Source organism: Neolamprologus multifasciatus, chromosome 1 (genome assembly GCF_963576455.1).
Source record: "Neolamprologus multifasciatus chromosome 1, fNeoMul1.2, whole genome shotgun sequence".
NCBI lineage: Eukaryota > Metazoa > Chordata > Actinopteri > Cichliformes > Cichlidae > Neolamprologus > Neolamprologus multifasciatus.
The window spans coordinates 14,820,716-14,844,339 of record NC_140439.1 but is presented as its reverse complement, the minus strand read 5'-3'; the positions used below and the strand labels follow the sequence as shown (position 1 = coordinate 14,844,339).

The 23,624-nt window shown below is 39.6% G+C and overlaps 2 protein-coding genes across 3 annotated transcripts in view; one reads left to right on the top strand and one right to left on the bottom strand.

Moving 5' to 3' along the window:
* tdrd3 (tudor domain containing 3) lies at positions 1-13,610 on the top strand. Its single transcript, XM_085177282.1, has 14 exons — positions 1-213; positions 2,160-2,244; positions 3,569-3,634; positions 4,323-4,483; positions 6,739-6,880; positions 7,070-7,141; positions 8,916-9,065; positions 9,377-9,529; positions 10,099-10,276; positions 10,884-11,009; positions 11,426-12,354; positions 12,603-12,728; positions 12,902-13,041; positions 13,357-13,610. The coding sequence occupies exons 1-13, from the start codon at positions 176-178 to the stop codon at positions 13,016-13,018; spliced, it is 2,343 nt and encodes a 780-aa protein (XP_085033408.1). The 5' UTR covers positions 1-175; the 3' UTR covers positions 13,019-13,041; positions 13,357-13,610.
* The window catches only part of pcdh20 (protocadherin 20), a 34,079-nt gene continuing 17,472 nt past the window's right edge, over positions 7,018-23,624 (bottom strand). Inside the window, exons 4-6 of one of the 2 annotated variants that reach the window (XM_085177170.1) lie at positions 23,351-23,422; positions 8,263-16,506; positions 7,018-7,166 (exon numbers count right to left, since the gene is read on the bottom strand). The gene's annotated coding sequence lies outside the window, so the exon portion shown is untranslated. Of the gene's footprint in view, positions 7,167-8,262; positions 23,423-23,624 lie in introns of both variants that reach the window. The other variant, XM_085177091.1, reaches the window with a different exon arrangement.

Sequence of the window (23,624 nt, the reverse complement as noted above, 5' to 3'; positions counted from 1 at the left end):
CGTACTTGTACAGTGTCATTGTGTGACGTATGTACCGTAGAGTCGTTCAGTACTGATATTAGCGAGCTTTGTCTGGAGCAGAATATGAATTACAGGACGAGATAGCTGTTATTCCAGTGAACCCACTTTAAAACTTTTGGTGTCCTTATTGCTCTATCAGCAGTTTGGAAGCACAATGGCCGATGTGACAGATTCCCTGACCAAAGAGGGCTGGTAGGTAGCATGTGAGCTAATTTCAAAGAGCTAGCTAGTACTACTAATAGAACTACCACTACTACTACTCTTTGATGTTTTCTAAAAACACTACTTAGCGTACTTATAACTTAAAATTAAAGTACATGGTTTACTTGAACACTTTGGATTTCTGTCTGTTTTTGCAACGCAATTAGTTGTGCTGGAGGCTGGCTAGCATACTAGCGAGATAAATGACGCTAGCTATGCAATACACACTTAGCATTCAATTATTACAGCGTAGTGTGGCGCTGTATTTTGCATGAACAAACATAGTGATAACGTCATATGCAGGGCCAATCAAAAAAAATATGAGGCTCTTATTAAAGTTAATATAGTTAAAACATGCAGTGCTTTTAAAACTCAGAACATCCCAGCAGCAGTTTGCAGCAGCTAAACATGAGTGCTAGCATTCACCCACATGCAGCTTCTAAACACTTACTGCTTCAGGTTTTGCTCTTACTACTTACTTGTTATCCCTTCTAGAGTCGTATATGTATTTAACAGAGATGAATAATAACTCTTCTGTCCATAATGTACAGATAAACAAATTTAAAAGTGGTCCCGAGGTTGCTTACGTTTGTTGTCATGCACACCATCTGATCAGATCAAAGAGGCTGTGAACGTAACTCTACATGATAACCCCCCCCCCCCCCCCCCCCCCGATTTCTTCTGATGTTTCTTCCCATATATTCAGTTTAGTTTTGGGAAGGAGGTGAGTTTGTTATCTGAATCAGTTTATTGCTAAACTGCGTGAATTCTAAAACAATCTTGAAGCAAGCAGTTTATAAACGTCTGTGATACTGAACTATGAATTAACTGTAATAGAGTAGAATTGTAATTGCATTGTGTTGATTAGATGGGAGAGTTAATTTGACTTGTCATGTTTTGCTGTTTGAGTAGAGTTGTTTTTAATTTGTGTACTGTTTATATCTTACAGTAAAATTACTTTGAGTTTCTCCCTTGTCACAAGGGGTCAGCACTAACGTGATTATAGTTTACTAAACTAAAACTAGATGCAAAAAAACCCAATTTAGTTATGTAAAATAAAGATTTAAAGAAAGACTTAAAAATGAAACTAACTAAAATCATTTGAGAACTTGCAAAATTAAAATAAATAAAAATACAGAGGCTTTGATGAATGTTTTTATAGAGACACTCTGTGTCTAAAAGTCTGTGACACAGTTACTTTCAAAAAGTTCTGTTTTTAGTAGTAATACGTGTACTGATTTTCCTAAACCTCGCCTCTGACATATGCCGTCCATACAATAACAAACTTACGGAACACTGAAACTAATAAAAACATATCTAAAGCCAAACATTTGCAGACAACACAAACTAAACTGAAACAAGAAAATGCACTATGGGAAGTATTTGAAACTAAACTTAGTTAAAAACAAAAAGTAAAAATGAAATAAAAATAAAAACAAATGAGAAAATACAAAAATATAACTGTGATCCCTGCAGCAGATATCTCCACATGTTTGATTTGGCAGAGTTTTAACTGGGGTTCCCATGCTGACTCCACCCCAAAGGAGATTATTTATTAATCATAATATGTATGACATTTAGAATAAGTATTAGCACACAAACACACAACAATTTATGGAGACACTTGACATCACAGTAAATAAATAAATACAGCAGTACCTCCACATGCGTGTTGTAAATTTGACCAAACTAAAAAAAAAAAAAAGATTAAAACCAAAGACGTTACCATTTGCATTTTATTTTTATTATCAGTCTTTTTTAAGAGAAAAATGTCCGCTAAAATGCAGTTTTTATTTTTTCAGTCAAGTATTTGTCTCCGTCTTTAGATAAGTTTTAGTTGATTATAATAACAGTCTGTTTAAACATGTTGAAATGAGACTGTCTGAAGCATTTCCCAGCTTCACTTGTATTCTCTGCCCTGTTTTTCCATCTTGCAGGTACCTCAGTGATGAAGGCATAGCAGAACTGAAAGGATCCGCTGAGAAAATAACACATAGTGACATAATTCGTATTGCACTTGATGTAAGTGCAACACAAACACATATACAGAATGTTTTTACCGTTTAACACCTTGCCTTGAGTTTTAGAGTTTAAGAAAAATCACCATCATTGTACTAAATGTTGGTATTTTTTTTAACTAGTTTGGTTAGACACTACTAGTTTTTGTTAGATACTACTAGTTTATCAAACATAATAACAGAAACATACATAAATATCTGCCAAACAAGTGAATCTAAGTAAACTTGTTGTAGTTACTCTATGCAGAACCATTCACTCATGCTATTCTATTCATCCCTAAAAGGCACCTTTCTGAGCCAGAAATAACTCATCCTTTTCCCTCTTCGATCACTCAATGACTGCCCTCTCAAATTATATCATCAATCATCATGAAACCAGGAATCTATTCATTTTAATAGTATGGAATGAATGTGGGTATTTGAATGATCTGTTAATTATAATTGTGTATTTAAAAAAAAGAATTAAAGGCTTTTTTCATTTGATACGCAGCTAAACAAAATGAAAATGTTTAAAGAGGAACCATAAACATTCATATAGGGTTCTTCACCTAGAATGACAAAGATGCTACAGACCTGACCTGCAGTATTGAACGAGTCGAGAACGCGCAGTCAGTGCATTTACTGCAGAAACACTGACCTTTAAGGTTTAGCATGGAGTGCTGCGGAAAGGTCTCACACTGTACTTTTAGATATTACTGCATACCTGGTTTAATCAGCTTGTAGTAAATTTAGAGTGGTACTTGTAGGGGCTTAAAGTTATTAACATTGTCAGACTAGGTATAAAAATAAATTGGAGCCACTGATGATTTGCTAGCAAAACGGTGCATTTAATTAGATATTAGAGAGATATTTTGCTACTCTGGCTGCTTTTTTTGGTTTTACCTGGAGCGCTTATTTTGTTCAGACATTGTTTTCTGCGGTAAAAAGTGGTTGTAAAATTGGTTTGGGAGGCAGACACATTTGTAATTTTAATGTTGATCTCTTATGGCTTGGAGGAAAATAAAATCCTTTTTAAAAAATACAATTCTGTTAAAAATCTAGGTTAAATAAAGTGGTGATTGGATTTAAAAAGCAATGAGTTCCGATCCTGATTCTTGTATATCAAAATTACTCCATACATTGGCGCATATACTGGTTTTACTGTTGTACTGCAATAGTGCACAGTTGCACTCTCTCCACCATGTGGAATGAGATTACAAAAAGTGAGATTACATCTGATTGAATAGTTAAAAATGTGTTTTGTTGTTTTTGTTTCACATGTACATTGTTTCATTATATGAATATATGATTATTATACATATTCTAATAAAGCAGCTTTTGTTTCGTAGACTGATCTTAGAACTGTTGGGCGAAAATATCTACCATCTGATATCAACAGTGGAAGAACTGAGAAGGTGAGAGGCATACATATTTATGAAACTCAATTACAAATGATGAGCTGCAGCCACTGTTGAAAGGAAACTTTAGAACTGCAGTTTTCATTATTGCCACTAGATGTCCCTAGCACACTAACAAATGTAGGTCAAGAAACCACTTCTTTGCCCATGAAAGTAAAATCGAGCAAATGGAGGGGGAAAAAACCCAAATATCAAAACATGTAATTTTATGTGCATTTACCTCCTCTTCCCTTCAGACTCCGAATATGATACACCCCATTATACCCTGGTAATGCACTCTGCCTTGTACATATAATGCATAAATTGCGCTGTATTGCACTATACACTTTTTGTATGTAGTATTGAATGTGGATAGGATTTACACATATCTTTTCCCAGGTGTAGAAATCAAACTTTGTGCGAAGAGTCCTTACAAAAGCGTTCAACAACAGTGGTCGTTGTAGCTCTAAATGTAAGCCTTGAGGCTATTTTGATGAATAAATAAACCTGTGCCACAGGGAAAGAGGTATTGTTTTTTTGGGGGTTTTTTGCCTTAAAAATTGGAGTAATCCTCAATACATACTGAAAACTCCTAGAGGGTTTTTCAGTATTGCGCTGTAATCCTCCTCCACACATGCAGATTTGCCTTTCAAGCCACCTCTTTTTTATTTATTTATTTATTTTTCTGTCTTTTGCACATGGCCAGTTGGAGGGTCCATGTGTCCTCCAGGTGCAGAAGGTGAGAAACATCTCAGCTCCTAAAGACCACGAGGAGTCCCAGGGCGCGCCGCGAATGCTGCGCCTGCAAATGACAGATGGGCACACCACCTGTGTTGGACTGGAGTTCAAACATCTGTCTAAGATCAGGTATTACAGTTTTGTTGCATTTAAAAATAACAGGCTGTAGTGTAAGGTAAATATCTGTGAAAGCGGTATAAATGGTTAAAAAAATCCTACATTTTTTTTATTTGTTTTATATTTAAAAATGGATAATGTAAAAGCTGCTTTTCTGTTAGCTGCATAGATGCAAATCGGGGGCATTCAGCTGGTTTCTCATATTTTCCAAACACATTCTGCATACACCCTGCTCCTTCACCTCCCTGTCAACATTCTCACCCCACCACATGTCTGAATTTTCCCTTTATCTGCAATTTCCTCGCTGTGGCAGCTGATCTAACAATTCTTAGCCTTAATTACATCTCCATCCAAGCTACCGTGGCCTTGGTGACTGCTGCCATGGTGACTAGCCAGTCTGTACAGGTGGAGTGGCCAGAATGTGGGCCTTGACTTCCTGATGGGAAGAGAGGAGAGAACAGAACAAATCCCCCCTTTATGAGCGGCACACACACACTGGCTAGCAACAGCGCCGGTTAGTGTTTCTTATGAAAGTGTCCGCTTTAGTGTGCGTGAGGCCATAAGTGAGAGGCAAAGAAGGATGAGCTGGATTACAGGACTGTTCAGTGTGCGAGACAGTGATGTAGTACAGAGAGATGACAATTAAGTAGCGACACTGAGGGTGAATAGTGCATTTGTATGTGATTGAATCAAGGATGACTGCCATCTTATTCCTGTATTTGCTGCTATCATGTGAACTTCTATCATGATAGCAGCAGAAGCATCTATCCCAGAGGTTTGGAGTGAAATCCCTAATTGTTGCTTTGGCATCCGGCATCAGTAGCTGGAAATCCCTCTAAGTCCCTGTGCTTTCCTAATGAGAGAGGCAGAGGCCTTATCAGGCCTGATGAGATAGAGGGGCTTTTAATTTACCATGAGGATGGGTGAGCAGCTGGGATTATTAATAGTCTCTCCTAGCCTTGCCACCCATCTGCTGGCAATGCTCCATGTCATTTATAAAGTGGCATGGGTAACGAAATAGGGTGTGAGGTAGGGCTGGGCGATATGACCCAAAATTCATATCTCGATATTTTTTACCTGGACTGCGATATAAGATATATATCTCGATTTTTTTATTTTATTTTAAAGCCATAAAGTAAGAACAAAAAAAGAGTTCTTAGTCAAAGCTGTGTCCCAGATGTCACACAGGCACTTTTATTAACATAGAGCATAGATGTACATAAAATTTACTCAAAAATAAATTATGAGCATTTATTAAATAATAATGCTCCATAAATAAAAGAAAACAATGTTGTTTTTGTGCATAACAAAAAGCTCACAATTGGGCAGTCAAAATGTAAACTAAAAGACGCTGAGCATAGTAACAAAGACAGATTTCACAGCTGCTCTGTTCCCAACTTCTACTGCGTGACTGACAGCATTGAGTTTGAAATCCTCTTCATAACCGCGTCTCTTAACAGGTGCCATTTATGGTCCTTATACACAGTAGGGTAATATTACGTTGAAGCACAGTACGTATCACTCCGCGAGGCTCCTCGGTAGCCGTAATGCTCCGACAATCCATCAAGCGGTGCAGCACCGTAGCTTACCAAAGTCGTACTAAAACATTTTTTTGACAGATTGCTGAGCGCTGTGTACCACATAAAATCGGTTCGCGGCCATCAAGCACAACCAGAATTCATACATAAGGCGCGCTATCAACTTTTGAGAAAATGAAAGGATTTTAGGCTGTGCAGCGCCTCTGGGCTGCATGGCGTTAGCGTGGTTAGCTCGTTAGCGTGGTTAGCTAGCTAACACGTTGACGGCGTCCAGCCCCACGCACGGGGCGATGCGCAGTAACTCGTTAACGGAGATTTGCCGTGTCCATCTTGTGGCTTCCTGCAGGTGAAGCGATGGGGGAGGAGGGGGAGTTGTGTTCAGTGAAGGAGGGGCGAGGCCAAGTAATGTTGCGTAAAGACAAAAGTGAATGAAAGAGAGGCAAACTTGCGGCTCCACAAGTATAGTTATAACGTAACATAGACTATATCGATATAAAGGATATTGTCACATCTTATATCTCGTATAAAAATATATCGATATTTTTTAAAAACTCGATATATCGCCCAGCTCTAGTGTGAGGTTTGGAATATGCAGTTACAATGCGTTAAACCCACACATATATTTAAAATGTAATAGCTTTTTAAAAAGAAATGTATAGAAATATATCATTCATACCGTCTTAATATTTTGTATTCACTATTATTATTATTTTTTATTTTGTTTTTCAGTTTTAACACCCCACCAGGAACAAAGGTGAAGCTTCTTGGTACAGTCCAGGTTAAAAATGGTCTTTTACTGCTTGACGATTCAAAAATCTCTGTCCTTGGAGGAGAGGTTGATCACATGGTGGAGAAGTGGGAACTACAAAGGGTGAGGGTCAATATTTTAATGACTGATCAGCCACTCTGGCTAAAAAGATAAGTCATATTTTAGTAATCATTTTAAATGTGTAATAAAGGCCTCTGCTACTCCATCATTAGCTGTTGCTGACGTTGTATTTATCTGAGTTTTGTATTTAAAAAAAAAAAAAAAGGGGTACCTTTATCCTTCATCCTGCAGAGTCTGGCCAAACACAGCAGGAGTAACATTGGAGCAGAAGGCGGACCTCCTCCCTTCGTGCCATTTGGTCAGGTGAGGAAGAACGTTTCATAGTTCACTTAAAAAGCAAAACATCCAAAATTATATTTTAAAAAAAAATGTTTCTAAGAAGAACACAAAAACAGAAAGAATAACATAAAAATTGAACAAAATGAATACTGACAGGAACATTAATATGAAATGATAATTCAGCAGTGATTTAATGGAAGCCAGGCAGTAGTGAATAGCAGTAACCTCATAAATGTATGCAAGGAACTAAACACAGATCTGGCGCCAGGAGTGTCCCTATCTTGGCAATGTTCTCTCTGATCTTTTGGAACAATTATGCCTTCATGAATCTTTAAAACGTTTGATCGCTGTGTGTGTAATAAAGCAGAATTAAAAATCAAACTGTCCTGTGACAGGTTATCTCCCGCCAGCAACATGAGGCGTAAATGTTGCATTTTTGTTAAAATAAAAAGATCTAGTAATTGATGTAAAAGGGCAGCTGAGATTAAGCGTTGTGAACATGATAAGCAGATCGTCAAGGTAACCACTAATAATTAGATGCTTTATTTGCTAACGTTTTTCTTTTTTTTAACGATTATTATTATACACAGAATACTTAAAGTTTTAAAAAAGACTGAGTCTGAGTCTCTGCTAGGATCACAGCTTCCAAGTGAATGCATTGGTATCAGCTTCACACTTGGATTTTGGGATTTTCCTTCCAGATTTGCTCAAGCTTTGTAAAGTTTTATGACAGGGGGGCATTTGAGACTTATTTAACAGCCTCTAGATCTTCTGCGTAACTGTATTTTCTAATGCGGGGTCATTCCAGGACTTAGTGTTGAGTAAGTCTGCTTTGGGTCGCTTTAGATTGCTCTGTTCCAAGGTATTTGGCGCTGGAAAGCAAATGTGTGTGCTTGCGTTTTGCTTGGATCTATGTTCTGTCAGTTGAGTCAGTTTTACTTATCCTGGTTGCTGCTACTCAGAGGCGCTCTCACAGCACGGAGCTTCTACCATCATGCTTCACAGCAGGAATGTTTTTAAAAGTGTAGTTGTGGTGTGTTTCTACCAGACATTTTCCAGTCAGAAGAATTTAGTTTACATGACATTAGAAGGTAGACTTTTTGTCTTTTTACCTCAAGCTCTGAGTTCAAAACAGTTTTACTTACATGATGATCCTAATGATATTAATGCAGATAGATTTCCTGTTGTCTGCTAGTCGTTCTCAAATCCTTTTGTTTTTGTGCCTCTTCTTTGGCTAGCCCTGCTAATCTACAGACCAGAACAGAAAATTACTGAACTTAAAAATAGTAAACTGTCCTCACTGGAAGGTGAGTTATTATGTGAGCAATAACTAAATAAGTGAACACTCAAGACAGAAATCCAGGCCTTCATCATTTTCACATAAGCATAATCTTGTTACTATGACGAATATCATTTTTAATACAACCTGTTATGTTAGATACCCACAAATAGTCGCAGGGTTTGATGTTTATTGAAGCAAAGAGTGGCTGAACCTAGTCAAAAGTAAATATCATTGCTCCGGTCATTTGCTGGCCCATGTGACTAAATCATCACTTGGTGCAGTCGAGGAACAGCTGCAGGAAGTGATGAGTTCCATCTCATTGGCACCGAGCCACCATCTGTAATTGTTTTGAAATTAAACACAGTTCACAGTCAAGTTTGAGAGAAACCAGATGAATTCATCTGGTTCTAGTTTGAGTCCATGAAATGTGCAAACTGTCAAGCGCACTAATTTCTGTACTTAAGAAAGTGTACACGAGTGATGATCTCTGCAGCCTTGTTCTCGCTCTCCCTGTAGAAGTGTGCAAGGAAGGATGAAGTGGATAGCCGAGAACTGGACCAGAGGAAGACCCTGCAGACTCACACTGTGGTCAAAAGCACTGACGAGAACGACGAGTTTGAAAAGCAGCGGACTGCGGCTATTGCTGAGGTGGCCAAGACCAAAGAGGTATCCAAACCTTTATCACTTGTTAGCTTTTCAGTTGTTAATTTTCGGGACCAGTGTTTTTGCCATGCTGGCAAAATTTGCTGCTTTATCGATTGTACGTCCTGCACAAGTGACTTAATTTGGCCTCAATTTAAAAATATACGCTCTTTATTGGCATTCACCTCAACCTTAATTGCCTTTGACAGTTGTGTAACTCTTCAAATTAAAAGTCATAATTACGTTGTCATTTGCAGAGTTCTGTTTCTTTTATTGTATTTTTCTCTTTGTCCAACCCTGCAGCTCTATTGATCCTAATGTTGTTTCCTTGTCAGGGCCCCCGCACATTTGGCGGTGGAGGAAATGCAGGCGGCAATTTATCCAACGCTGCCTCCTCCTCCCGGAGCCGAGAGTCTTACCAGCAGAGGAGACGGGAAGACCGGGCTGAAAGAACAGAAAGCAGACAAGATGGAAACTACAGAGAGCTGGTGAGAACACAAGCTATAATCTCTCACCCCCCCCCAAAGTTGTTGAAATAATGGCTTTACCTCACATTACTGAAGTCCCAATTCACTGTAACAAAGCAATTTAAAGGCTCAAACTTGCTCTGTGTTCTTCTGTGGTTTCTTTAGTCTGGATTGAAGTCTTATTTCATGGTTCAGAGATTGGGTGAGGCATCGGTTATAATATTGTGGTAAATGAATGTAAATGTAAATGGATTGGAGCCCTGGTGAGGTTTTCCAATCAAGTAGCAGTCCATTTGTCTTGCTTTTTGTTGTGTCCTGCCAGTTTCTCTAGTCTGAAGGGTTTGGGTTGAAGACATTAATAGGACAGAACGTAAAATTGTAGTGTTTGACGAGGGAGTAGTGTTTGCGATCGTTTCCAACACCAACAGGCTCTCACAGGTAAAACAGAATTTAAAAGGGAGCTCCTGGGTGCCGTCACACTAAACGTCTGCATTTATAACCTCGTAATTGTACTTATAATCATCATATGCATGTAATCTTCCTCTGTGGTCTCCATACAACAAATATATTTCCTGTCATTTGTTGGGTAGGTTGACGAACGCGCTCTGAGGCACATCATGGAGATGGGCTTTAACAGAGAGGCTGCTCGACAGGCTCTGATGGACAATAATAACAACCTTGAAGTGGCACTGAACAGCCTACTGACTGGATCTTCTGGTAGCAGACCTGGCCCTGTGGCTGCAGAGTCTAACAAGCCACAACCCAGAGGTATACACACAAACACACACATACACACACACAGCCCCAGATGCACCTTCTGCCCACTTTGGCCGCATAACAATTTATATGTCTACAGAGCAAGCAGAGCCAGATTGAGGTTGGAGGAGTGATGTGGAGGTTCTTTAAATGCAATGAAAATCACCGGCAGCCTAGTTAAAGGTCCTTTGTGGCAGGGTTTTTTTTGTTGCTTGTTTTAGTTCATTTACCAGAAATTGCAGGCACACACTTTATTGCTATTTTCAAAAGCACACCTTAAGGTTTTAGATGGAAATTCTGTTTTAAATGCAGTCATTGCTTTGTGTCTGTTTCATTAGTGAAAATCAACCTGTTTTACCTTAAAACTTGCCCAATCACACTGAATTACTTAGATTTTTTTTCAAACCAGCTACTGGTACAGTTTATTCTAAAGCTATTTTAAATGTACCACACAAACTCATTAAAAGTAAATTCAGTTGAGTTCTCACGTGCAGGCTAATGCAGATGAAGTCACATACTTTATGTAGACGCAGGAGACCAGAAAGTGTACACATTTAAACTGATCGATTTAATCTTTGTCAAAATAATGTTTTGTTTTTTTTCCCTGGGTTTTCTTCAGGCAGAGGAAAGGGAAGAGGCAGGTCCAGAAATGAAGATGATCAAGAGGGAGCAGGAGGAAGACCATCTGGACCGAGCACATTGTTTGACTTTCTGGAATCCAAAATGGGTGTTTTCTCCATTGATGGTGGGTTATATTCCAAGTTGTGGAATAGTGTATTTTTTTTCTTTTTAATCGTTTTGGAAAAGAGAGAGAGGAAATGTAAGGTGCAACTTCCAACCCAGTTCCTGTGTAGTGATGACTTATGGGAGGGCCTCTGGGAGAGCACACAAATTAAAGCAAAAGTATGGCTGATGTTTGTAGCACCTTTTGAAGCCAGTTCTTCAGGAGGAATCTACTGATTTCTAACTGAGCCTTGATTAGACTGAGACAGATGGCTGTTGACAGGTCAGAAAAACTAAGACATGTTTCTGACAACAATAAATCAGCACTGGTCTGAAATACCAACCAAGCACTTGTTAGTATTCCTTCCACTATTTCTCCCATTATTGTTTTGCCATACTTCTCATTAAAGCTGATCTTTTCTTGTTTGCTTTTATCAGAGCCAAAGAGCCAGGCTCCACAGAGACATCACGAAAACAAAGGAAATTTCTACAACTCAGACTATCACACCAAAGACGCACCTCAGACCAAGTTCTCCTCGCATAATGACCATAGGCAACAAAGGAATGACAGACCGCCTCGCTTTCACAGGGACACTGATTTTCCCAAACCTGGCCAGGAGCCTCTCTCTAATTGTGCAACCCCCCAAACGTCAGTCCAAGCCCAGCAGTGGAAGGGCCAGGAGAGGTGGTCACGAGGGATGTCTGATAGATCGCAAAGTGACAAGAAAGAGATGCGTGACGAGCAGATTTTTCCTTCTTCCTTCGTGTCTGCTTCCACTCATTCAAAAGACCTTCAGCAGCAGGTGGAGTTTAGTGGATCTTACAACCAACGGTCCAGAAATGGAGATGGTGGTGGGAATATGTCAGCGGCGTCTCATAGAAGAGGGGCACCCACATCAAAAGTGAGCAATTCGGCAGGAAGTGAAGCAAACGGAAAAGGAAATAAACGTGTAGACAGAAATGAAGACTTCAACAACAGCAGGAGGAAGGGGAAGATGGAGAGGGCAAATTTGGATCACCCTGAGCGACAAAGGGATAGTGGGCCAGCAAACTTTAACTCAAAGGGAGGAGGCTCCGAAGTGGGGTCATCACAGAGTTCTTATATACCAACAGGAGATCCTTTTCATTTCCAAAACGGTGTTATAGAACACAAAAGAACTGGGCCGATCAAACCACAAACCTCGTCTTGTCCACCGAACAGGGAGCCGCCGCCCCCAAAGAGAAACAATGCTAATAACCCAGGGTCTAAAAGAAGGGGAGGTCAAGGCAAAGGACAAGGTCCTCGAGGATCAGAAAGGGGTCATATTTCTGAACACATGTGGAAACCTGGAGATGAGTGCCTGGCACTTTACTGGGAAGACAGTAAGGTACGTCATCCCTACATTATTGCTGTATGAGACAGCAATAGTTAATGATTGTTGAAAACTGCTGTATTTAAGATGTTTTCTTTTTCTTTGGCTGAGCGCTGGTTTGACAGTTAAAGTTATTTAAAATTCTAAAAATTAATCTGCGGGATTTGTTTTGTATTGACAGTGCCTTTGATTTGTTTTTCAAAGGTTTGTATTTGAGAGTAATGAGATTTCTGTTTTTTTTCTGTCTGGTTGTGCGTGTGAAGTTCTACCATGCCAGAATAGATGCCGTTCATCCATCTGGCTCCACGGCTGTGGTTGTATTTAGCGATTATGGAAATTGTGAAGAGGTCCTCCTGAATAACATCAAACCTCTTGATGCTGATGTCATGGTAAGAAAATAGGGAAACATCCATCAAACTCAGAACTTGTTGGTTCATAGTAAATGAAAGCTACTAATTAAACTGCGATCAAGTGAGGTGAGGAAAGGTGATAAAATATGAATGAGTTTTAGGTGGATTACTCACAGTAACACATCACAACTGTATCAAATGTACAATGGCAGGAGGAAGATGATGGTTACTATGACAGTTCACTAGAGTTTCGCCGCGGGGGAGACGGCCAGCCTAGACGCACGCGACCCACGCAGCAGTACTACCAGCCGCCCAGGGCACGAGATTGATGTTTCTGCATTTACACGGGCAGGTAAATAAATGAGCAAGCGTGTATTTTCTTTTCAATGGTGTTTAAGAACAAACCATGAATGTGTTTTATATAAAATAAATTAGAATTTCCCATTCATTTCTTTTATTTGTGGTGGTGGGAATCTTGAATTTTGTAATAGATATGGAAAATTCAAGACTTTTATTTCAGTCACAGCTGTAAAACATCTGTTTATTTTGAAGTTGTGTGGTCATGAGATATTTTGTGAGATTCCCCAAATACAATAACGTTTGTTATATCACATAATCTGTTAACCAAACAAATTATAACTTTGTTTCCTTTTGCTTCATCCATCAGTGTGCGTGTCCCTCATCCTTCCACGTTCTGCAACAATCCAGAGTGCTTCCTGAATTTTTAAGTGTCCCGATGGGCTTGGGCATACAGGACTTTTAAAAGGGCTCGCACATCATGCGCAAAAAAAAAAAAAAAAAAAAAAAAAATCAACTGACATGAGCTCCTGTTTATTTTGTCAAGGACATATCTACTGTACATGTTGTGAAGATTTGTTAAATGGCTGCTTCAGAATAAACAGTTATTATTAGTATGTAGCAGATCTGTTTTAATGCGTTTTGCTTTTAATTATTCAATTTTAATGATGAATAAACTAATGCAGAGGTGGAAAGGAAACTTCTCCGGGGTCCTTGGATTCATTTTTACTCCATCAATTAATTTAGCTGAGCTTCTAAGTTAACTCGAGTTTGGGCTATTTGATGACTTGGTAAATTTTTTCAAACCTACCCTAGCAAATTTGCAAGTTGTTGTCTTACAGCTTACCTTCCCTCTGACATTTTCTCGTCTGTGAGTCCAGAGCAAGCAGCTCAGGCTAATTTGTTGTGTTCTGTGAAGCAAATCCAAATGGTAAGACAATCTCTCCCTGCTGTAATAGAGATGGTCACACTGCAGAGATATCATTTTGCACATTACAAAAGGGGACTGTACCTAGCTCTTCAAGCACTGCGCACACTCTGCTGGCTGTTTATGGACTCGAGCAGTGTGGGAGACACGTTTTGCACATGAAGAAATAATCTCCACCTTCTGCTCCAGTTTCACTCATACCAGCAGTGGGGGATAAATGGACAATTCACCAGGGTTCAGCAGAAAGGTCACCGTGTTATTCTGTATCCCTAGTCCAAAGGGTTTGCTTTATTTTCCAACTGAGGCGCCAGGCAAGCATAGATGAATAATTAACAGCTGGTAATATGGAAACCTATCCACCAGGGAGGAACTGAAAGTGAAGCTCTTGACAATGTTCTAGAGGACTGACTATGACACGGTGCCCAAATGAGAGGGGATTGATTTTCAATCAGATAAACGTATATTTTGGTAGAAGAATTAAGGCCGTTTCATACAGAGTATATTTTTCTTGACCCTGCAGGGAAATCATGTATAATGCAGCAGTTCTTGGGTTTAAGCTGTTGTCAGTTATTAGTTTCAATAAATGCATGATTATTATGAGTGCATGTCTTGATGCTGTAGATTATTAATCATTTTCTGGAAAGGAAAACCCTGTAGCTATTAGATCCCTAATGAGCATTTGCTGTATATTGCCTTTGGTGAAGTAGGCAGTGTATAAGCACAGTTTTCAAGGTGTGAGCAGAGGCTCGGCATATGAATGGTAATATTTATGAAGCCATGAGAAATGCTGAGTGGGTGATCCAGCATAAACGTTAGTGTGACATGCCCTTTTGTTTCATATACAGTTAGAAAAAAAAAAGACTGAAAGCTGGTGAGATGGCCTGGATTACATCTTGTTTTTCCATGTTTATGTAACTACACAGTCCATGTAATCTTGTTGGTGCTGTGATTAGAGTAAATCTAAAGCTTCAGATGCCGCGCATGTTTTTCTGTGACAGACTGGTTGGATATGATCTCAATTATTCAGCATGCTACAAAACAATCTTGCATCATAACTGTTTCTTACATGGAAGCGTTTACAGTGGGGGGTAAAATGTGTTGGAGAAGTAGTACTACTAGTAGTGTTTGTGCTTGAGCCTGTTTTTGCACAGTCAGCTTAGTTAATTGCATTTCCTTTTACACTGGATCAGGAGACGGTGGCCTTATTATTGGCTAGTTAGTGCTGCTGCCTCACAGCAAAATATCTGTGTTACCAGGCAACAGTAGTATTACCTATGGGTGTGAATCTCCACACAGTTTAGCCATGTGACCAATTTCATACAAATGCTAGCATGATAATGCTGCATCGCTGGTATTACAGTGTTTACCACGCTAACTAGAAAGTGACTGACATCCACAGAGCTATGTGGCGAGTGGTTTAATCATACGTGTATATAAGTATTGTTTGTGACACACTGATACAAGATTGCTCATTTCTGCGTTGTCTTTACCAGGCCTCTCTCAAACTGCAACCTGATAACCTTTAGCAGCAGGAGGAATACTTTTCACTCCTTGAGAGGTATCAAACCTCTTTCCCACATTAACATCCCCACTGCTCTGCCCCTTTCATTTCCCACCTGCCTCCCTCCTCCTCCTACCCTCATTCACAGCTGTTGGCCATTATCTTCTTGCCTACCTGACCCCCTCCACCCTCCATCTTTTCACCATTGTACCTTTGTGGCAGTGACATTTGAACCTAGCGATCCTGTTAAATGCAGCCTTTCTTACATAATTTCTACATTGGCCCCAACAAACCAATCCATTCTCTTCTTGTGGAACAGTGGGGGGTGTAACCTCCTTTCTAGGAGGTTACATGAAAGTGACTCAGAAGAGAGCAAATTTCCTTTCTAGCATGTTTGATAGGTCAACTGGTTTAACAGAAGGAACTTGTTTTTTATTGGGTGTAACATGCAGTTGTTAATCCAGTAAAATTATCATTACGATATTATTCCAAGACTACCATCCAATTTCTTCCACTTATCCAATTTTGGGTTTTGGCAGGTTACTGGAAACTATCCCAGCTATCATAGGTTAAGAGGCAGCGTGCAAAAGCCCCAGACTGGATTGAAACCCAGGATCTTCTTGCTATGAGGCAACAGTGCTAATGGCAGCAACTTGAATTGCTTATTTTTTAACCAAGGAAAGAAAACACTATTATCAGCAATAATCTTGGTGACAAGGTAACACCTGATGGTGTGGTTATTTGGAAATTTAAGAAATATAAAATTAATCGCCTTCAGTCTGGAGCTTCATTCAAAATCTTGCCTCACTGGGTGAGGATGGTCATGAGAAAGGTGTTGTGGTCAGATGAAACTGAAATCCAGCTGTTTGGAATCAACCTGACCCTTTGGAGGAAGAGTATAAGCCAAAGAGCACAATTCCCACAGTCAAGCACAGAGGTGGAGACATGAGGTATTGTGGCAGTTTTTCTGCTAAGTGAACATCACAACTTCACCACATTGAGGGGCCAAAGTACAGGGCCATGTACCATCAAATCTTGAACGAGATCCTTCATCCCTCTGCCAGAACACTGAAGATGGGTCTTGGGTCTTCCTGCATGGCCATGACACAAAAGATACTGCAAATCAATTTATAACGTCTATAATGTTTTTCTGGATTTTTGGTTGATATTCTGTCTCTCATCGGTAAACTGAAAATACATAAAAAGACAGATTTCTTCTTTGTAAGTGAACAAACATTATTAACACTTGATGGTGGACAAGTTGAAATGCCCACGGTGAGTTCACATGTTCACTTGTTCATGGGTCATTCTCTTTTTCTTACTTGTGGAAGGCTTGGATTTGTCATTTGCATGTGAATCAAAGTATATAAAGCCAAACCACCATCTGGCAGATGTCTACACCACTAACATACAAAACAAGTGCCTTCTTGTTTATGCTGTGCTGGAGTCTCTCGGAAAATGTGATTTGTTTCGCAAAGCACTTACTATTATAACAGCCACAGTTCTGGACAGGATGTAGAGTGCTACCGTCACTTCCAGCGTTTGCATATGATCTACCACTTTGCTGCTGAACAGATGCAAGTGGTATATCTGATTTGAATGAGGTTTTAGTGTTCGTGTTTTACTTTGTGTTTAGGTTTTAGGCATGACTTAGTGATTTACAGCTCATATAATTTTTTTGTTTAAAAGAAAGCAGTTATTTTATGTTAGAAACATGATCTATGCAGGTAAAAAAATGGGACAGCTGACCTCTAAACACTTTAAATTGTTTTCATGGATGGATGGCGACTGCATGTGCGACTTGTGACGTCTACGCAGCATCATAACCTTTCACACTTAACACTTTCGGCATGTGCAACGCTCTGCAATCAACCGAGAAATATTGCTGCTGAAAAAAAAGCACTGCCAGAACACCAACTGATGATGAAGTAGAGTTGTAGAAAGTAGCCTCATAAACTCAAGCTTTCTGCAGAAAATCTCATCTTTTCCATTTATTGTGGCTATTTCCCTGCACAACTTCTGTGCCATCTGGGAATCCCTATGCTGCTGCATTGATGGATTGTAGTGATGCCTCTGGAGGCTCACAGACTTGTGCCTCCAGCTCATTTGTTGTGCCAGCAGCACTGCACACACCAGGTTACAAAAATTGGGAGGGCTGCAGCCAGCTGAAACACCACCAAAGCATCTCATGTGCCAGCAGTAATGATGTCACTTTTGGAGTCTGCTGCTGTTCACAAGCACAACAATGGCAGTGGTATAAATTAAGTATTATAGTTCAGACAAAGAGTCATTGAATTTGAAGCCGACAAATTCAAGGAGAAACCAATATAAACAGACATGAATTAAGCCCCGGCCTGTACTAAGATAAAAAGTAGAGTATCTAAATTGAAAAATGTTTTTAGTTCAGGACTTAGCATAATCAATCTCAGAAAACAAAGTCAAAGTGACTTAAAATCTGCCTCTTTTCCACTGATGCAGTGCCAGTACCTAATGTAGAATTGTTCTACCAGTGATTGATGCCAGTAGCTTAAAGATGGGTGATGAAGCTGATTGTAGAACCAAGAGCATCTTATCATGGTGCGATCAAAAAGTCACACAAGTCTTTGTTTAAAAATCTAAACCCTTACCTATTTTTTGTTTGGTGGTTAGTCACTGCAACCACCTCTCTGTGAAGAGCCTTCACCATTCTTCTCTCCTCCTACATCTGGGTTCCTCTCTGAAAGTGAGTAGTGCTTGAAGCTTTTCAGAAGTCTTTTTCCAAGTTTTTCTTTGGACATTAGCTGTTTGGATTTTTTTTTATACTCATTTTCAGTCCAGTCCATTTACCTGAGTGTTTTTTTGTTGTTGTTTATGAAGTCACTTAACATTCACCTCTGATTCCTTCAACCATAACAACGACACCTAACTCAAGAGATGGATCAATGTTGTAACTACACATGACAGGCAGCTTAGCAACCAACCAACCTGAAATTGTATCTTTAGGCATTTTGTTACTAATTTGTTTTTTTGTTAAAAATACAAAAAATTGCCAAAGGTAACACAGTTACCTTTGACTGAAATAAAGTAGCGTTTTTCTCTCAACAAAGTGATTCCCAAAGACCTATTAACTGAAAACTGGGCATATGTTGGCATGATGTGCAGCAACCCTTAAAACATTAGAGGGAACTGGACAAGCAGAGGACGTAAGAACAAGTGGTAGGCTTAAAAAAAACTATCTATAGCAGATGAACAGGACCTGAAAGCTAAATCCTTAAGAAATAGGAAAAAAAACAAGTCTGAGAGATGCATGTGGCCCTTCAGTTGATTAATCTACAGGGAACATAAGAAATAGACTAAAAATCAGTGGCATCAGATCTTATAGAGATATAAATGAAAATTTGAAAATTTCAGTTCAAATCATTTTCATTAACCATGGAAATGGTTATGATGGCAGCCCACAGCTGAAGAAGAGCTTTTGATGTCTTTCAAGACAGCGGTCCCCAACCCCTGGGCCTCGGACCGGTACCGGTCCGTGAGTCGTTTGGTACCGGGCCGCGAGAGTTGCACAGTTACATTTATTACAGTTACAGTATTGCACTTTTTTTTTTCAAAGTGGAGTGACCAGTGTAGATTGCATAGAGTACTTGTGAAGCTGCAGGGTAGCTTCTGAGTGCATCCTGTGGAGTGTGTTGTGTGTGTTTAAGTGTTGTGGTTGAGGTGTCGTATGGTTTGATGGTAGAAACTGTTTTTAAGTCTTGTAGTCCGAGCAGACAGACTCCTGTAACGTCTTCCAGATGGTAACAAGGAGAACAGCTGATGTGCTGGGTGGCTGTGGTCCTTGATGATGCTGTGTGCTTTGCGGAGGCATCATTGAAGATAAATGTCCTGAATGGCAGGAAGCCTCGTGCCAGTTATGTGCTCTGCTGCCTTCACCACCCTCTGTAGTGATTTGCGGCTGCTAGCAGAGCAGCTTCCGTACCAAACTGTAATGCAGCTCATCAGCAAGCTCTCAATTGCACACCTGTAGAAATTTGAGGTCATGTTAGCGTTCATGCCAAACTTCCTCAGCCTCCTCAGGAAGTAGAATCGCTGGCGAGCTTTCCTGATAGCAGTGTCTGTGTGAAGGGTCCAGGAGAAGTCCTCGGTGATGTTGACTCCAAGGAATTTGAAGCTGCTGACTCTTTCGACCTTGACACTGGTTATGTGGATGGGCTGGCGTTCCCTGACTGGTCATTTCCGGTAGTCCAAATCAAATCAAATCAAATCAAATCACTTTTATTGTCACATCATATGTGCAGGTACACTGGTACAGTACATGTGAGTGAAATTCTTGTGTGCGAGCTTCACAAGCAACAGAGGTGTGCAAAAATACAATAACATAAGAACAAGCAAATATAAGAATGGCCAAATCTGAGAATTATATGAATAAATATATGTACAATATAAGAGTGTATGCATATTACCGAATGTGTATACTAAATATGTATATCTACGTGTGTGTATATGTGTGCGTGTGTGAGTGTGTGTGTATACATATTTTACAAATTAAATAGAGTAAAAATAAAAATAAAAATATAAAATATACAGAGGTTGGTAGTTGGATATTGTGCAAAACAAGTGGCATTTATATACAGTATGGAGTGCATAATGTTGAAGTTCCAGTAGTGGAGGTGAGGTGTCTATGAAGTGTTCAACAGTCTGATGGCCTGGTGGAAAAAGCTGTCTTTCAGTCTGCTGGTACGGTGCTGCAGAACCTCCTTCCTGATGGAAGTAGTCTGAACAGTTTATGGCTGGGGTGATCATTTCTCTAGTTTTGCTGATGTTGAGAGACAGGTTATTTTCCAGACACCACTTGTACAGTGCCATGTCTGCAGAACTAATTCTGACAAAATATAAAGAAATAAGGGAAGGCTCAAGACTGTTACACAGTGCTATATTTCTTTTGGGCTATGTACCCCAAGAGTCAGACTTTACTCTGCATTTGCTGAAACATCCTTAAGTGCATGAGGGGAGAAACAACCTAAACGGTTGCTTGTTATTGAAAAGGCACCCCATTAAAATGGCAGGATCATTGCTCACCACCTGCCCTACACGCCTGAACTAGCTCTCTGCATCACTGTCTTCTTCTTCCCCAGAATAAACTACACAAATCTTACACCTACTGCAAATGTGCACCTGAAAGTGATGAAAACAAGACTACCTTAAGTGCTCTAATTCTCACTACCCCTCAGCTTACTAACTGAGCACTGACTGACTGTGAAGTTTGACTAAAATCTCTTTTTTTAGTGCACTATAGGAAGAAAAAAAATTGCTGATAGATTAGCAAATACGAATAAACAAACTCCATATATTTCTGGACCAGTCACGGTGCTCATTTAATCACTGCAACTGACATATTTATGGAACATTACTTACTAAATGAAAAAAATAAAGTTTGGCTGACTTACAAACTTCAGTGTTATGACTTCAGTGTTATTACTTGAGCTGCAGTTCAGAGGCTCAACGCTTAATGAGCAAGATGGGTGCCGCTTGTCAGTTCTAATGGCTGTTTTCTGTGTGCAGCAGACCATGGCCTATGTGGGTCATTCTTCAAACATCCTGCCAAACATTTGTTGCCAAGCACCCCTCGTGTTTCTCATAACACATGACAATATAATGGTCAAATGGGGCCAGTTAGTTTGACCAAAGACAGTATGGACTAAGGGTGAATGATGAATCAGCAGCCGGGTATTGATCTTTGCCTTTACCACATATGGGTCTACACAACAAAGCAAACAGAGTAAAGCACCTTTCAGTCACTTTTATGGAGCCTGTCCAGTTACACCTAATGGCTACATGTCACATGAAGAAGTAGAACTATTGAATTGAGCTCAAGCAGCTGACTTTGTTGTTTTTACTTTTTCATTGCCACTTATAAAAAAGACCTGCAGTCATATTTTCATTAGGTGACCTGTAAATCACTGAATCTCGAGTATTTTCATAACACAACAATTCAAAATCATCGGGATTTCATAGGGGACTGTCTCTTATGCTAAAGTGAGCTGTGAGGACAGTTGCTCCTGACAAAACTGTACCTGCAGGCACAGAGGACAAAAGGCTTCATTCTTTGGTTGTTGCTCACATAATCTTATGACCTCTGTAGCTCCGACTCCAGTCCTCCAAAGCAAGCAAAAAAACTTTTAAATGATAGAGCTGCTGGTATGAGCATCTGCTTGCTACTGATAAAAAGACTGCCAGCATCAGACATGATGTGACATGGCGTACTGGTCAGTGACTGAAGCTTCTGATCAAAGGCATCCGGTGATCTAAAACGGATTTTTCTGTATGGTGTTAGAGGTCGAGGGAGACATTTTTTTCATCATGGCGCAGCAGGGCAGCACGTTAGAATCGAGGAATCTAGCAATGGGATTTCTCTCATTGCTCAAATGATGTATTTAATTGTTGATTTGTAAATGCAGTAGGTTATAAATGTCCATTTTCTCCTTCTTGTCTAGTTCTTTTTGTTTTGCTTTGCTATTGATAAGGTGCAGGATAACAAGACCTCAAAGACATTAAATCAAAATGTAGTCAGTTTGTAAAAGCTCAGCAAAAAGGATTCACTTTATTGCTTTTGCTTTAAAGGTCTAATTACCATGGAAAAGGAAAAACATGAATAAAATGCAAAATAATCACTAGAACTTTGCATTTCTGCTTTTTTATCAGTGCTTACTCATATCATTTTCCCCAGAATCTCAGAAACACCAGCACTGGCATCAGATCAGTCATAACGAATCACAAAAACTGATGAGCCTTACTCTTTTCTCAGCTGTCAACGATGTAAAGGAGGTTTTCTTTCCCTACATCATTGCAATCAAGATCTTTAAAAAAACACATACTGGAGCTACAGTCTATTACACAATTTGTTTTATGTCAGTACACATTGGAATGGAACAGACAAACGCCTTTGTTTGATTTGAACTTTGAATGTAATTTTATCAAGGATCTTCTTTCACAATGTTACTCAGTTGTCCTTTATTCCAATACATCTGTTGCAATACTTGAAAGAACACAGAAGGCTTGCTAGATAGAAAAACTGCTAGTGTGGGCAGATCAGGTGACATAAAATAATAAAAAAAAATCCCATCCCACTTCTGGCCTCTTGTGTTATTTCTTCAGCTTCTGGTTCCATGGCTTTCCTAATTAGGTAATTACTGTATGTTGTGGAGGTAGTGAATTGTGAAGAGCAGATCCTCTTTTGACCCAGAGGGAAAAGAGACTGTTTTTGGTCCTGCCATACAAAAACTGTGAGTACAACCCCTTGGGCAAGGCTAGATTCAGCTTCGAGGGTTTTAGAAATGAGATAATTTCCACGGTGTGAGAGGACTTGGTGAATCATGCTGAAAACAGAGGTCAGGACTGTGCTGGAAAATGAGCTACCAACTTTTGGGGCTGACATTAAGACTCTAATGTGTTCAAACAGAATTGAAATAGTTTCAACTTTAATGTCTCAGGAGATACCATGAACATATGTTTGGAGGAAAAGTATTTGATCCCCAGTTGAACTGATAAGTTTATTTAGTCACAAAGAACCAAAATAGTTTATGGTTATTTCATTTTAATTGAGAAAGACAGGATATCAACCAAAAATCTAGAAAAATAAAAAAATAGGTATAAGTTATAAGTTGATTTGCATGTCACTGAGTGAAATAAAAAAAATGATTCCCTACAATACAACCAGAATTCTGTCTGCCACAGACTGGCTGTGTGCCCATGTTGTACAGATTGCAATCAATCAATTACAGATACTTCTGATCTCATCTCGTTATATCTCTAAAGCCCTCTCCATCACCATGGGAAGACCAAAAAGTTGTCATGAGTACTAAAGTTGTAAAGATGGTAGACCTGCTCAAGGTTCAATAGGCTACAAGACTGTCAACAAGAAGTTTGGTGGAAATATAAAATTAAATGTTCTCTTACTGGAGATCCATGCAAAGATCTTCCCTCATGCGGTGAAGAGGATCACGAGAAAGGCGATGGATCACCCCAAACCTACACAGGAAGAGCTTGTTATTTATCTGAAAGCATTTGGGGCCACGGTCAACAAGAACACCACTGGCAACATACTACAGTAATGGAGAGCACTGAAATGGGTCTGGGACAGGTCTTCAGGCATGATAATGACCCCCCTCCCCCCAAATATTGCCAAAGCAAGAAAGGAGTAGCTAAAGAATTAGCACAAGACTTTACGGGG

Excerpts from the sequence above, each read along its gene's own strand:
- tdrd3 (XM_085177282.1), top strand. The coding sequence starts at position 176 with ATGGCCGATGTGACAGATTCCCTGACCAAAGAGGGCTG. Across the intron at positions 2,245-3,568 it reads TAATTCGTATTGCACTTGAT|ACTGATCTTAGAACTGTTGG; the intron begins GTAAGTGCAACA and ends TTTGTTTCGTAG. Across the intron at positions 9,530-10,098 it reads ATGGAAACTACAGAGAGCTG|GTTGACGAACGCGCTCTGAG; the intron begins GTGAGAACACAA and ends TTTGTTGGGTAG.